This window comes from Panthera leo, chromosome A1, assembly GCF_018350215.1.
Source record: "Panthera leo isolate Ple1 chromosome A1, P.leo_Ple1_pat1.1, whole genome shotgun sequence".
NCBI classification, from domain to species: domain Eukaryota; kingdom Metazoa; phylum Chordata; class Mammalia; order Carnivora; family Felidae; genus Panthera; species Panthera leo.
In genome coordinates this window covers 112801228-112818355 of record NC_056679.1, presented here as the reverse complement: position 1 = coordinate 112818355, position 17128 = coordinate 112801228, and the positions used below count along the sequence as shown (strand labels likewise).

The 17128-nt window shown below is 40.9% G+C and overlaps 1 protein-coding gene across 1 annotated transcript in view; it reads left to right on the top strand.

Annotated features, from left to right (window-relative positions):
• The window catches only part of TRPC7 (transient receptor potential cation channel subfamily C member 7), a 136870-nt gene that overhangs the window by 28335 nt on the left and 91407 nt on the right, over positions 1-17128 (top strand). Inside the window, exon 3 of the mRNA XM_042955640.1 lies at positions 16531-16713. Within this exon, the coding sequence (XP_042811574.1) occupies positions 16531-16713 (183 nt within the window). The remainder of the gene's footprint in view (positions 1-16530; positions 16714-17128) is intronic.

The window sequence follows — 17128 nt, the reverse complement described above, 5'->3', positions numbered from 1 at the left end:
TTTTCCTAACCTTTCCACTTTCCTCTCCCCTGAAAGTCCTGTCTCCCTTCATAACAGCCTCAATTCCATGGACTATCATTACAGTCTCTCTCTCTCTCTCTCTCTCTCTCTCTCTCTCTCTCTCTCTCTCTCTCTCTCACACACACACACACACACACACACACACACACACACCTCCACTCCTCTGCCCCTCTCCTGATCTGCTGTATTCTAATTCTATGTATTCCATGCCAGTACCCAGGGAGGTTAATGTGGTGAGAAAAAAACAACCACAATAGCTGGCTTCATTTTAAATTTCTGACCATGAACCTCAAATAAACTCTTTTTGGTCCTCCAGTAATTACATCCTGTTTCCTGAATTTATTCACTCTTAAATTTTCCTAAAACCTATTTAGACCTCTTCTCAAACTCCTATCACCTCTTCCCAAATTCTTACTCTCAGCTGTTAATTTTTAGTTCCCATTTCACTGAAAAAAAAAAAAGTGACACAATAGAAAGAAAATGTCTACAGATTCCCACCACCAATTCATCTACCTAATGGCATGCTCACTCACATGCTTGACCTTCCCTCCTACTATAAACATATGTGATTCTATCTAAATCTATTCCTTCATTTATATATGAATATCTAATCTTCTGTCATACATACTTTTGAGCTACTGGATTAATACAATGATCTACTAATATGATATACAATGCTCAGTATAATTATCCACTGAAAAGTTCCCAACAATATACAAAATATTATGGTTTCTCCCATCAGGAGAAGGAAGGAAGGGAGTGGGGAGGGGGGGAGGGAGGGAGGGAAATTGAGAGGAAGGGAAGCAAGAGGTGGGCAAAAAGAAAGCTTCTCTTGACCCTACTTCTCACATCAGCTAGTTTGCCAGTTCTCTGCCTTCCTTTGCAATAAAATTCCTCAAAAGAGCTGTCTATATTACTGGCCTAAATTCTCTCTCTTCCCAATCTTTAATCCTCACCAGTTATACCCTCTACTCTCCCAAAACTGCTCCCATCAATGTGAGCAATGACCTCCAAGTTGTTAAATGTGATGGTCAATTCTCAGTCTTTCTCTTAGTGTAATAATATTTTCACCATCTTTAAAGAGTAATTGTTACCACTTAATGAAATACTAAAACGTTTAGAACTCTTTTATTGTAAACTGCTATTATAATACTTTTTTAAACAAACTCTGCCTAAATATCAAAGGCAGAAAACCTCCCAGCATGCACACAAATGTTGATTTACGTCCAACTGTATTTCAGTTGAAGCTTTCAATGAACATTCCTTTCCCATAACTGTATCCCTGAACAGAGGAGAAGGGGGAGTAGATTTGAGGCCCACACCCTTGTTTAATCTAATTTCTAAGGTCTCCTCTGAGGAATAAGTGTTAATTATCCTGTACTATGTGGGTGTCTCCACAACATCAGTCTGAGAAATTCACTTAACTTTTGACCGATCAGTGTAATGAGCTTCTCTTTTTCTCTTTTCATTTAAGTTGTCAGTAGCTTTGAAAAAGTTTTAGAGTTGGGCTTTTTAGCCAAAGTTAAGCAAAGTAGTAATTTGTGTTGTTGTGTAGTATAAATTGTGGTGTTGTTGAAACAATAGCTTTAGCACTAAAAATTCAAGCATCAACATACCATGTTAGATGGCTTTGGTTCGTCCTCTGTGTTAGAGACTGAGACTCATCCCAATAATAAGTGAGCTCGTGACATTTATGAACCATAATAAAAGAGAAGAAATTCTGGACAGTTGAAAAGCAAAGAATCTCTAGTAATATCCATGTTAAAGAGAGCACAAGAAATAAATGATGAATACTCTAAAAACTGTTCAATACATTAACCAAGGAAAAACTTTTGAGCCAGTAATTTGAGGTTGAAAGCCAGCAAAAATCTGTTGGCAATATTTTGTTGAGACATAATACTTTATATATCTTTAAACCAATATAAAAGCATGTGACTATTTTAGTACTTATAATAATAAATGCATCTAAGTGTTCATTCAAGAGTAAACAATCCATATTCACAGATAACATGCTGATCTATGTAAACATTATAGGCAATCTACAAACCACCAGTAAGTTTATCCAAGTCACAAAATATAAGCTCAACACAAAAAAAATCATACTTCTATACATGGTAATGAACAATTAGAAACTAAGCCTTTGAATTTTTTATTATTTTTTAAATGTTTATTTATTTTTGGGAGAGAGAGAGAGAGAGGGAGGGAGGGAGAGAGGGGGAGAGAGGCAGAGCATGAGCAGGGGACAGGCAGAGAAAGAGGGAGACACAGAATCCGAAACAGGCTCCAGGCTCTGAAATGTCAGCACAGAGCCCAATGCAGGGCATGAACCCACAAACCATGAGATGATAACCTGAGCCAAAGTTGGATGCTCAACCAATTGAGCCACCCAGGCACCTCGGAAACTCAGCATTTTAAAAAATATATTTCCGTGGGGCGCCTGGGTGGCGCAGTCGGTTAAGCGTCCGACTTCAGCCAGGTCACGATCTCGCGGTCCGTGAGTTCGAGCCCCACGTCAGGCTCTGGGCTGATGGCTCAGAGCCTGGAGCCTGTTTCCGATTCTGTGTCTCCCTCTCTCTGCCCCTCCCCCGTTCATGCTCTGTCTGTATCTCTCTGTCCCCAAAAAAATAAATAAAAAACGTTGAAAAAAAATATATATATATATATTTCCTATAGCTAAAAAAAGGAAATACTTAGATACAAATTTTGCAAAACACATGTAGAATCTGTATGTTAAAAGGCATAAAACACTAAGGAAAGAAATCAAGGAAAGTCTAAATACTGTAGAGGTAGAACATGTTCATAGTTTAAAGGACTCAATGTAGTTAAGATGTGAGTGTTCCTCAAACTGATCTATAGAGTTAACACAATTCCAGTAAAAAGCACAGCAGAATTTGTCGTAGATGTGAACAAGCTTATTCAAAAATGCATATGAAAAGGAAAGGAATGAGGAAAAAACAAAACAACTTGAAAAAGAATAACAAACTTGAAAGATTCAAAGTACCTCATCTTAAGACTTAAAGCTACAAAAATAAAAACACCAAATACTAGTGAAATAATACATATTCGATCAAGGAAACAGAACAAAGAGCACAGAAATAAACCCACACAAATATGGTCAACAATCTTGACAACTGAGTAAAAGCAACTCAACGGAGAAAGAATATTTCAACAAATGCACCTGGAATAAATAAATACGTATGTGCAATAAAAGGAAGCTTGACCTAAACCTTACACTTTATATAAAAGTTAAAACAAAATGGTTCATAGACCTAAATATAAAATCTAAACTATAAAACTTTAAGAGTAAGACAGAGGAGAACACATTTGTGACTTTGTGTTAAGAAAAGATTGCTTAGCTATAACACCAGAAGCATAATCATAAAAGAAAAAAATGATAAATTTAAAACTTCTGTTCTTTGAAAGATGATAGTAAGAGAATGAAACTACAAGCCACAGACAGTGAGAAAATATTTACAAACCTTATCTCTTATAAAAGAATAATATCCAGAATATATGTAAGAATTCTCAAAACCCAAGAAGAAAATAAACTCGATTTAAAAAAAAATGGACAAAGGATGTGAACAGACACTTCATCAAAAAGATACAAAAATGACAAATGAGCACATAAAAAGATGCTTGACATCATGAGCCATTAGGGGATGCGAATCAAAACTAAAATGAGATACCACTACACAGAAAATAAGTTGACCATAACAAATGCTGGCGAGACTATGGATGAACTGGAACTTTCATAATTTGTTGGTGGTAATATAAAATAATATCCATTCCAAAAACTAACTGGCAATCTCTTACAAAGTTAAACATATTCTTGCCATATAGCCAGCAATCCTACTCCTAGATATTTACCCTAAAAAACTAAAAACTTACCTTCACACAAGAATTTGTACATAAATGTTTATAGAAGAGTTATTCATAATTGCCAAAAACTGGGAGCAACCACATATCCTTCATTGAGTGAAAGTATAAATAAACTGACACAAGCACACAGCAAATGTCAAATAAAAAGAAATGAATTACTGATACATGCAACAACGTGGATGGATCTCAAAGGCATTAAGCTGAGTAAAAGAAGCCAGTCTCAAAAGGCTATAAATGATTCCATTTATTTGACATTCTGGAAAATGCAAAACTCTATGGCCTCTTGATTCCAGGCTTAGCACAGCCACAGCTCATGGTCCCAAAGAGCATTGTATTGTCCATTCGCCAGTGCCCACAAGCTAAGAATGGCTCCCCCTTGTTACTTTCTTTAAACACAGATTTGAGTATGCCCTAATAGTAAGTAAAGATTTGCATATAGCAGTTCATTGACATGGATGGCAAGGTCCACATTGATATAAACCACATTGCTGGTTTAATGGAAGTCATCAGCAATGACAAGACTACAGTGAACTTCCATCTGACTATGACACCAAGAATCACATTAATGTTCATCAGATTAGTCCTGATGTAAGTTGTGGAAAATAAGAAAGATCTATGCGGGCACACAAGAAATCTATTATCTGGTGATGCATGATGCTGACACTACCCACTACCCTGATTTCATCAAGTGGAACAAATTCAGTCAGATTAATTTGGAGACTGGCAACACTACAGATTTAATCAAGTTCAACACTGGTAACCTAGGTATGGTGACTGGAGGTGCTAACCAGGACAGGATTGATGTGATCACCAGAGATAAAGAAAAGTGAATGTATTCAGAGTATATTTTTGATATACGGATTAGAACTGGAAGGAGAGGGAGGGAAGAATCAAGGATTTCTCTAGTATTTTACGTTTTCCTCCCTATGAGCCAGTCTTGCTCTCACTCCAGCATTTAAAAACCACAAACACCAAGAGGTCAAGACTGTAAAATCAATGGCCAAAACAAAGTGGTAACAATAATAAAAACTGCCTAAACATAGACATGTTGAATCACTATGTTATAGACTTGAAAATAACATAACATTGTGTGTCAACTATAAAAAGTTTTAAATTGCCATTACAGGCTTTATTTTTAACATAAATTTTTTATTTATTTAGGTTTTTATTTATTTTGTAATTTGTGTTATTTATTTTTAACTATACTAAGCATTTTACATTGTTTTGGTATTGATTCTCCCAATGATTACATGGTATGTATACCGTTACAGATTAAAAACTGACATGCAGAAAAGTGGAATGGCTTGTTCCATTTCCCACAACTAACAAGTAGTAAAATAGGACTTCAAACTCCAGGTTCTCCTGACTTTAAAACCTGTGCATCCACTTACTATATGACAGAATCTGTTGGGTGTTCAAATTTCCATATCCCAGCCCACCCTTTATTGCCCCAAGTTAGTTGAGAGCCCCAATTAAGCTTCTAGTTTTTAAAGTGTGCTAAAGAGAGAATATCCTATTCACCAAGAGGCAACAAGGTGAGAGGGAAGACAACAGGACTTGGGTCAGACCTACTTGTTTTGAATCTTGGCTCAATCACTTAGTAGCTATGTTAGACAAGTAAACTGCTCTGATTGACTCAAAATTTATTGAACACCTATTATGTTCCAAAAAATGTTCTAGACTCTAATTATATATTAGTGAATAAAGAGGCAATGTTTCCTAACCTCAAGAACCTTACAATCTAAGGGAGGACATAGACGATAAATATAATAAATAGATAAAATATATAATATGTCATATGGTCATAAGCAGGAAAGGGTGATAGCAAATGGAGAAGGGCTACAATTTTTTAAAAGATAGTCAAGGAAGGCTTCTGAGAAAGTGACATTTGAGCAAAGACTTGAATAGGTTGCAAAAGTTATTCATTTAGATACCTAGGGAAAGAGCATTCCAAGCCAAAAAAAAAAAAAAAAAAGCCAGTACAAAGGTCTGGTCCAGGCCAAATGTGCTGAGAGAACAGCAAGGAGATCAGAGTGGCTGAAGTACACTAAGGGAAGGAGAGAACACAAGAAATAAAATCAGGAGGAGAATGGAGAGGCTAGAAATGTATGTCCTTATAGGACAACATAATGACTCCACTTTTACTTTGAGGGGATGAGAAGCTGTTGGAGGGTTTGAACAGGGTAGTACCATAAACTATTTTTTCTAAGTATCCCTCCAACTGATGTATGGAGAACACACTATAGTGGACCAGGACAGATTTTTTTTTTTTTTTTTTTTTGGCCTGAACAAGTGAAAGAATGGGAGAAACTGAGGTGGAGAAGACTAGAATCAGAGTTAGTTTTGTTACGTTTGAAAAGGCTATTTGGCATCTAAGTGGAAATATCAACTTAGCAATTGGATGTATGAGTCAAGTTCAGGAGAAGGATGTGCTAAGGATATAACTTTTGGAATCATCAGCAAATGATGGTATCTAATGCTCTTATATAAGATCACTAAGGCAATGAGTTTAAATAAATAAAAGCAGAATTCAAAGATATCTTTGGGCATTTCAAAACTAAGACATCAGGGAGATGAGAATAATTCTAGAAAGAATGTACAAACGGGAGGTTCCGGAAGATGGCGGCGTAGGAGGACGCGGGGCTCACAGCGCGTCCTGCCGATCACTTAGATTCCACCTACACCTGCCTAAAGAAACCAGAAAACCGCCAGAGGATTAGCAGAAGGGAGTCTCCGGAGTCAAGCGCAGACTAGAGGCCCACGGAAGTGGGTAGGAAGGGCGGCGAGGCGGTGCGCGCTCCACGGACTGGCGGGAGGGAGCCGGGGCGGAGGGGCGGCTCGCCCGCCAAGCAGAGCCCCCGAGTCTGGCTGGCAAAAGCGGAGGGGCCGGACAGACTGTGTTCCGACAGCCAGCGCGACTTAGCGTCTGGGAGGTCATAAGTTAACAGCTCTGCTCGGAAAGCGGGAAGGCTGGAGGACAAAGGGAGGGAGAGCTGCTGAGCCCCCGGACGGCAGAGCTCAGCTTGGCGGGGAACAAGGGCGCCAGCGCCATCTCCCCCGCCCATCCCCCAGCCAAAATCCCAAAGGGAACCAGTTCCTGCCAGGGAACTTGCTCGCTCCTCGAAAACACCCAACGCTGTGCTTCTGCAGAGCCACCCCTCCGGCAGCGGGTCTGACTCCCTCCCGCTGCCACAGGGCCCCTCCTGAAGTGGATCACCTAAGGAGAAGCGAGCTAAGCCTGCCCCTCCAGCCCCCGTGCACCTTGCCTACCCACCCCAGCTAATACGCCAGATCCCCAGCAACACAAGCCTGGCAGTGTGCAAGTAGCCCAGACGGGACACGCCACCCCACAGTGAATCCCGCCCCTAGGAGAGGGGAAGAGAAGGCACACACCAGTCTGACTGTGGCCCCAGCAGTGGGCTGGGGGCAGACATCGGGTCGGACTGCGGCCCCGCCCACTAACTCCAGTTATACACCACAGCACAGGGGAAGTGCACTGCAGGTCCTCACCACGCCAGGGACTCTCCAAAATGACCAAACGGAAGAATTCCCCTCAGAAGAATCTCCAGGAAATAACAACAGCTAATGAACTGATCAAAAAGGATTTAAATAATATAACAGAAAGTGAATTTAGAATAATAGTCATAAAATTAATCGCTGGGCTTGAAAACAGTATACAGGACAGCAGAGAATCTCTTGCCACAAAGATCGAGGGACTAAGGAACAGTCACGAGGAGTTGAAAAACACTTTAAACGAATTGCAAAACAAAATGGAATCCACGATGGCTCGGCTTGAAGAGGCAGAGGAGAGAATAGGTGAACTAGAAGATAAAGTTATGGAGAAAGAGGAAGCTGAAAGAAAGAGAGATAAAAAAATCCAGGAGTATGAGGGGAAAATTAGAGAACTAAGTGATACACTAAAAAAAAATAATATACGCATAATTGGTATCCCAGAGGAGGAAGAGAGAGGGAAGGGTGCTGAAGGGGTACTTGAACAAATTATAGCTGAGAACTTCCCTGAACTGGGGAAGGAAAAAGGCATTGAAATCCAAGAGGCACAGAGAACTCCCTTCAGACGTAACTTGAATCGATCTTCTGCACGACATATCATAGTGAAACTGGCAAAATACAAGGATAAAGAGAAAATTCTGAAAGCAGCAAGGGATAAACGTGCCCTCACATATAAAGGGAGACCTATAAGACTCGTGACTGATCTCTCCTTTGAAACTTGGCAGGCCGGAAAGGCTTGGCACGATATCTACAGTGTGCTAAACAGAAAAAATATGCAGCCGAGAATCCTTTATCCAGCAAGTCTGTCATTTAGAATAGAAGGAGAGATAAAGGTCTTCCCAAACAAACAAAAACTGAAGGAATTTGTCACCACGAAACCAGCCCTACAAGAGATCCTAAGGGGGATCCTGCGAGACAAAGTACCAGAGACATCACTACAAGCATAAAACATACAGACATCACAATGACTCTAAACCCATATCTTTCTATAATAACACTGAATGTAAATGGATTAAATGCGCCAACTAAAAGACATAGGGTATCAGAATGGATAAAAAAACAAGACCCATCTATTTGCTGTCTACAAGAGACTCATTTTAGATCTGAGGACACCTTTAGATTGAGAGTGAGGGGATGGAGAACTATTTATCATGCTCCTGGAAGCCAAAAGAAAGCTGGAGTAGCCATACTTATATCAGACAAACTAGACTTTAAATTAAAGGCTGTAACAAGAGATGAAGAAGGGCATTATATAATAATCACAGGGTCTATCCACCAGGAAGAGCTAACTATTATAAATGTCTATGCGCCAAATACCCGAGCCCCCAGATATATAAAACAATTACTCATAAACATAAGCAACCTTATTGATAAGAATGTGGTCATTGCAGGGGACTTTAACACCCCACTTACAGAAATGGATAGATCATCTAGACACACAGTCAATAATGAAACAAGGGCCCTGAATGATACATTGGATCAGATGGACTTGACAGATATATTTAGAACTCTGCATCCCAAAGCAACAGAATATACTTTCTTCTCGAGTGCACATGGAACATTCTCCAAGATAGATCATATACTGGGTCACAAAACAGCCCTTCATAAGTTTACAAGAATTGAAATTATACCATGCATACTTTCAGACCACAATGCTATGAAGCTTGAAATCAACCACAGGAAAAAGTCTGGAAAACCTCCAAAAGCATGGAGGTTAAAGAACACCCTACTAACGAATGAGTGGGTCAACCAGGCAATTAGAGAAGAAATTAAAACATATATGGAAACAAACGAAAATGAAAATACAACAATCCAAACGCTTTGGGATGCAGCGAAGGCAGTCCTGAGAGGAAAATACATTGCAATCCAGGCCTATCTCAAGAAACAAGAAAAATCCCAAATACAAAATCTAACAGCACACCTAAAGGAAATAGAAGCAGAACAGCAAAGGCAGCCTAAACCCAGCAGAAGAAGAGAAATAATAAAGAGCAGGGCAGAAATAAACAATATAGAATCTAAAAAAACTGTAGAGCAGATCAACGAAACCAAGAGTTGGTTTTTTGAAAAAATAAACAAAATTGACAAACCTCTAGCCAGGCTTCTCAAAAAGAAAAGGGAGATGACCCAAATAGATAAAATCATGAATGAAAATGGAATGATTACAACCAATCCCTCAGAGATACAAACAATTATCAGGGAATACTATGAAAAATTATATGCCAGCAAATTGGACAACCTGGAAGAAATGGACAAATTTCTAAACACCCACACTCTTCCAAAACTCAATCAGGAGGAAATAGAAAGCTTGAACAGACCCATAACCAGCGAAGAAATTGAATCGGTTATCAAAAATCTCCCAACAAATAAGAGTCCAGGACCAGATGGCTTCCCAGGGGAGTTCTACCAGACATTTAAAGCAGAGATAATACCTATCCTTCTCAAGCTATTCCAAGAAATAGAAAGGGAAGGAAAACTTCCAGACTCATTCTATGAAGCCAGTATTACTTTGATTCCTAAACCAGACAGAGACCCAGTAAAAAAAGAGAACTACAGGCCAATATCCCTGATGAATATGGATGCAAAAATTCTTAATAAGATACTAGCAAATCGAATTCAACAGCATATAAAAAGAATTATTCACCATGATCAAGTGGGATTCATTCCTGGGATGCAGGGCTGGTTCAACATTCGCAAATCGATCAACGTGATACATCACATTAACAAAAAAAAAGAGAAGAACCATATGATCCTGTCAATCGATGCAGAAAAGGCCTTTGACAAAATCCAGCACCCTTTCTTAATAAAAACCCTTGAGAAAGTCGGGATAGAAGGAACATACTTAAAGATCATAAAGGCCATTTATGAAAGCCCACAGCTAACATCATCCTCAACGGGGAAAAACTGAGAGCTTTTTCCCTGAGATCAGGAACACGACAGGGATGCTCACTGTCACCGCTGCTGTTTAATATAGTGCTGGAAGTTCTAGCATCAGCAATCAGACAACAAAAGGAAATCAAAGGCATCAAAATTGGCAAAGATGAAGTCAAGCTTTCGCTTTTTGCAGATGACATGATATTATACATGGAAAATCCGATAGACTCCACCAAAAGTCTGCTAGAACTGATACATGAATTCAGCAAAGTTGCAGGATACAAAATCAATGTGCAGAAATCAGTTGCATTCTTATACACTAACAATGAAGCAACAGAAAGACAAATGAAGAAACTGATCCCATTCACAATTGCACCAAGAAGCATAAAATACCTAGGAATAAATCTAACCAAAGATGTAAAAGATCTGTATGCTGAAAACTATAGAAAGCTTATGCAGGTAATTGAAGAAGATATAAAGAAATGGAAAGACATTCCCTGCTCATGGATTGGAAGAATAAATATTGTCAAAATGTCAATACTACCCAAAGCTATCTACACATTCAATGCAATCCCAATCAAAATTGCACCAGCATTCTTCTCGAAACTAGAACAAGCAATCCTAAAATTCATATGGAACCACAAAAGGCCTCGAATAGCCAAAGTAATTTTGAAGAAGAAGACCAAAGCAGGAGGCATCACAATCCCAGACTTTAGCCTCTACTACAAAGCTGTCATCATCAAGACAGCGTGGTATTGGCATAAAAACAGACACATAGACCAATGGAATAGAATAGAAACCCCAGAACTAGACCCACAAACGTATGGCCAACTCATCTTTGACAAAGCAGGAAAGAACATCCAATGGAAAAAAGACAGTCTCTTTAACAAATGGTGCTGGGAGAACTGGACAGCAACATGCAGAAGGTTGAAACTAGACCACTTTCTCACACCATTCACAAAAATAAACTCAAAATGGATAAAGGACCTGAATGTGAGACAGGAAACCATCAAAACCTTAGAGGAGAAAGCAGGAAAAGACCTCTCTGACCTCAGCCGTAGCAATCTCTTACTCGGCACATCCCCAAAGGCAAGGGAATTAAAAGCAAAAGTGAATTACTGGGACCTTATGAAGATAAAAAGCTTCTGCACAGCAAAGGAAACAACCAACAAAACTAAAAGGCAACCAACGGAATGGGAAAAGATATTTGCAAATGACACATCGGACAAAGGGCTAGTATCCAAAATCTATAAAGAGCTCATCAAACTCCACACCCGAAAAACAACCCAGTGAAGAAATGGGCAGAAAACATGAATAGACACTTCTCTAAAGAAGACATCCGGATGGCCAACAGGCACATGAAAAGATGTTCAACGTCGCTCCTTATCAGGGAAATACAAATCAAAACCACACTCAGATACCACCTCACGCCAGTCAGAGTGGCCAAAATGAAGAAATCAGGAGACTATAGATGCTGGAGAGGATGTGGAGAAACAGGAACCCTCTTGCACTGTTGGTGGGAATGCAAATTGGTGCAGCCGCTCTGGAAAGCAGTGTGGAGGTTCCTCAGAAAATTAAAAATAGACCTACCCTATGACCCAGCAATAGCACTGCTAGGAATTTATCCAAGGGATACAGGAGTACTGATGCATAGGGGCACCTGTACCCCAATGTTTATAGCGGCACTCTCAACAATAGCCAAATTATGGAAAGAGCCTAAATGTCCATCAACTGATGAATGGATAAAGAAATTGTGGTTTATATACACAATGGAATACTACGTGGCAATGAGAAAAAATGAAATATGGCCTTTTGTAGCAACATGGATGGAACTGGAGAGTGTGATGCTAAGTGAAATAAGCCATACAGAGAAAGACAGATACCATATGGTTTCACTCTTATGTGGATCCTGAGAAACATAACAGAAACCCATGGGGGAGGGGAAGGAAAAAAAAAAAAAAAAAAAAGAGGTTAGAGTGGGAGAGAGCCAAAGCATTAGAGACTGTTAAAAACTGAGAACAAACTGAGGGTTGATGGGGGGTGGGAGGGAGGGCAGGGTGGGTGATGGGTATTGAGGAGGGCACCTTTTGGGATGAGCACTGGGTGTTGTATGGAAACCAATTTGACAGTAAATTTCATATATTAAAAAATAAAAAAAAAAAAAAAGAAAGAATACAAACGTAGTCATTCAGGAAGAAAAAACGCAGAAGAGAATGTTACGCTGGAAGCCAAGTGAAAAATGTGTATCAGAGAGGAGGAAGTAATCATCTATGTCAAAGCTCTTGATAGGTCATATAATGTGAGGATTGAGAATCAACCAATGGATTTGGCAACCTAAAAGTCACTTGTGACCCTGATAAAAACAATCTCAGTGGAGAAAGTGGATGTGGGTGTGAAAGTCTCATTGAATGACATAAGAAAAAATGCCTGGAGGACATTGGGAAACAATGAGTGTAGACAACTCTACTGAGAGTTTTGCTACAAAAGGGAACAGAAAATTGTAGTGGTAACTGGACAGGAAAGTGGGGTCAAAAGAAATTCTTTTTTAAGAGAAGAGAATAGCACCATGTTTGTACACTGAGCCAGTAGGGAGAGGGAGAAATTGACAACACAGGAGAAAGAAAAGAAGATTGCAGGAGTAGGTGTAAGGGGCTGACATCCAGCACCAAAGTGGACGAGTTGGCCTTATTTAGGAACAAGAACACTTCATCCACAGAAAGAGAAGGAAAAACAGTCTATGAGTATAGATGCATGAAGGCAGAATATGTGATGGTGTCAGCATGTGGTGCTTCTCTTCTGATAACTTCTATTTTCCAAGCAAAACAGGAAACAACGTCCTCATTTAAGAGTTAGGAGGAAGTGGTGAGGTGTCAGAAGACTGAGGAAAAGAGAAGGTATGAAATACTTGTTAGGAGAGAGAGAGGATAAACAGCCCAGAGGCATCAAGTACTACTTGAGGTTGGAGGTACTCTATAGCATGTGTGATCAGTGCAGTTGTGTGTTCTCCAGCCACATTTACTATTCAGAGGTAGGAACAGGGCAGTGGAGAGTTAGACTGAAGACCGGCTTTTGTTCAATGGGAAGGATGAAATAAGAGGAGGGCAAGAGAGCTGATGATATACGTACAGGGATGATTTTAACAAATGCCCGTGAAATATAAGCACTGCAAGGAGGGAGACAGACATCTAAAGGGAATGAAAACTGGTAAGAGGGAGGTATAATCAATGGCTTGTAGGTATGGTAGAATCAAAGGATTGCTGGGGTTGGGAGTGAGCTTGCCCCATAGGAGGCGGTGGTCAGAAACGGGGAGACTTGAAGGTGGAGTCATGAAGGAGCTGAAGTTGTGGGGAATAATTAAGAGAATGAACAGCTGGGTTAAGAGTTAAGGAAAGATGCTGGGGTCATTGGGAAAGATACTATCAAGGAAATAAGAGAGGAGAGTAACGGGAGGGCCATCTTTCTGGATATTAGAACCACCAAGAATAACAAGAGCAATAATGTTGGAAGAGGGCAGTGAGACAGAAGCTAAATTCTTCAAGGAAGGTAAGAGTGATCCAGAGATGAGTGAGTTACTAACAGAAGGGAAAGTGGATTCAACCTGTTATTTTCTCCCTCCGGGTCTCAGTTTCCTCTTTTTAAGCTGGAAATGCTGGTAGTCCTTCCATCGTGACATTTTTATAAGGATTAAGTGAGATGCTGTAAGAAGAACATCTGTCACCCAGTGGGACTGACAGACTTTAATGTGTAGAAACGAAAATATTTTTAAAAGGGCACCTGTGAGGTCCTGGGTGAGTGTCTCATCTACCCCCAACTAAAGTTGGACAGTGTGACTTGGAAGGCTCACTGAGCTCAGTGTTGGCCCAGTAATTACATTCATCATAATTCCCCAGAGATGTTCACCTACAGTTCTCTGATAAGCCTGGGCCTGGCCATAACCACCCCCCACCATCTGCAGCTGCGCGTACCCATGTCATCTCTGTCCTCCTAGCAGGCCCAGGTTCTCCCTGACTCTTCCAGCCATCTGCACACACCAGGTTTGTTGCCTTCCAGCCTCAGTGTCTAATGCAGGAGGCAAAAAGTAAACCACGCGCTTTGGCTGCTGTGTCTGGTGTGTCTCCCCTTTTTATGGCCAGGCTAGCTGAAAGAACCCAGGGAAGTAAAAGTCTCAAATAAAACGGTACCTGGTATTCTGAACTGCACTGAGCCCAGAAACGTACAGAGGCTCTGGGGAAATACAGCCTGATATTCCTAGCATTGGGAGCTTGGGCCATAGGCTGGGTCAAGCCCTTTCCACTTCTTTTCTGTGTCTCTCCATGCACTCAGTTTTAGGCAGGAGTTTCTACCAAGAATATGACGCCATGTCCAATTAATGGGGAAGTGTCTGTCTTATCAGGAACAGGCAACAGTAGTCAGATACTGCTTCTTTTCAAGAAAGAGACAATAACAGTGATGGAGTGGGAGCCAGAGACTTAGGGAACCTGAGTTGTGGTAGCAGGACCACCAGAGTTGAATAGGTCCCTTTTGCTGAGCCCAGTCCCTGGAGTTTCCCACCTCTGGCTCATCGGGGCTCTCAGAATATCCTAGCTGGAATAAGCTCTGAGCAAGTTTTACTTAGCATTACTGTTATGCAATCCAGAGAGTGGATACCTAGGCTCCTCTACCCACACACTACTCAGAGACCACATATGCCTTGTTCATTGCCAAGTTTTCATTGCCTGGTACGTGGTAGGCCCTCAGTAGTGAGAAAGGGAAGGAAGGGAGTGAGGGAGGGAGGGGTGTTAAGGATGAGGCACACAGAACACAGCTCTTCATAACACTACCCAGCTCTGTGCCAGATACCGAAACCTAGAATACTCCTAGCATCTTCCCTGCATTTCTCTCCATGACAATCTCCCTGAGCCGAGCAGTCATTTTCCTACCCAGAATTCCCTTCTTCTCTTTAAATTATATATAAAAATGAAGGGTGGCACCTCCTATCAGAAAACATTTTCTTGATCCTTCTCCCAGCAAACAAACGTTTACTGCCTTCTTTCTCTAATGCTCAGTGACATTTTGACGCAGCAGTGCTGGAAGGAGACAAGAATCATTAATTCAGAAAAATGGCTAAGCTTCTACAGCTTGCCAGACTCCTACCTATTTACTCAGGAATCCAAATTCTGGAAAAGCAAACCTGCATTCCTGTTGGCCAACTACTATTTACCAGTCTGGATTGCTGACATTGATCAATACTAAAAGTGACATCTGGCTCTTGTGTCCCCTCTGAATAGACTTGTTTCAACTAACAAACAAACAAGGAAACCTCTAGAGAAAAATATTTGGGGGAGTAGTGACATGAGGGTGACAAGAAACATTTTTTTGTCCGACATTTTGGATCATTAATGTGGAATTGAAGCAATCTGTTTTGGGGAGAGCGAGGTTGGCATATCACTAGGAAAGGAATTGCAGCCTCGCGAAGAGAATTCTGAAAGGTACACCTAGGGAAGAGTACAGGGAACTCCAGAGGCAACTCATTAAAAAAAAAAAAAAAAAAAAAAAAGACTGAACAAAACAAAGATGAAGCTCTAAAAATGTTTATTCAACAGGCAAGTAATTTAAGGAGCCGTGTTTGCCATATAAAAGGATTTGTGGTAAGAAAGGATCCTGTTAGATTTAAATTACATTTGATATTTAAATTTACAGTTCACTAGCAGGTTTTCCAGGCCATAAAAAGAAAGCTCACCTGTGTACATTTTTTTCCAATTTTAGCCTATCAGCCATATCTTTCCCATAAACTTCCTGTGTAGAACAGTTACCACTATACATTGGAGCTAAATGAGCAAAGTGTTATTTCCAGCCTTAAAATTAAGTTCATTTATCACCCCTCTCCCAGAACTGAGTACAAAGAACTGCTGCTTGGAAAGAGCCCAGGATGGGCTTCAGCAGCCATCAGAATCACTTAAGAGAGCAAGGTTAAAAGACAGATTCCTGGGCCTCTGCAGGAATTCTGACCAGCCAGTCAGTCGGTGACAGGACCTGGAAATCTGCAGTTTCAGCATGCACCAAAGGTGACTCAGACGTAGGTGGCCCATGCAGCACACCCTGACAAATCCCAGTGTAGAGATGCCCTCTGGGTTGCTGTGCCTTCTGGATGCAGCACACCCTGGCTCCACTGCTCTCTGTAAGCTAACACTGGGTGGACACTGCTTTGCTGGGCAAGCCGATCTGCGGGGCTCAGTGTGACACACCCCTGATTTCTCTTTATTCTGTTAGAATGATTACAGGAAGTTATCTATGCAATGCAAGGATTTTGTGGTGGGCGTGCTGGACCTATGCCGAGACACAGAAGAGGTGGAAGCGATTTTAAATGGTGATGTGAACTTCCAAGTCTGGTCCGACCACCACCGTCCAAGTCTGAGCCGGATCAAACTCGCCATTAAATACGAAGTCAAGAAGGTAAGCTTCCCCACCTCTCCAGGCCTTCCTGCCTTGCAGGGCGGTGGGCCCATGCATATTTTACGTTCCCACAAGGTGACCGTGAAAACACCCATCGCCCAACTTCTTTCTAGACAGAGAACTGCCTGCCTTGCAGGACTGCTCAGAGCCCCTCTCAACACCCCATTCCTTCACTCCCCAAGAGAGATAGCTAGCATGACTGTAATTCCATGAACAGGCTTTGAGCATGGAAAACAAAAGAGGAGATTTTCAGCCTCCAAACTACTGGCAGGGACAATGTGACATCACATCAGCAAGTAGGCCAACTCCCAAGTTTTCATGAGAAACATATTACTCCAGTCTATCAATAGCATTGGTTGAGCTTTCTCTGCGGGCCTGGGGACTTGTTGAAAACGTTTGACTGTGGAGGCTTCAT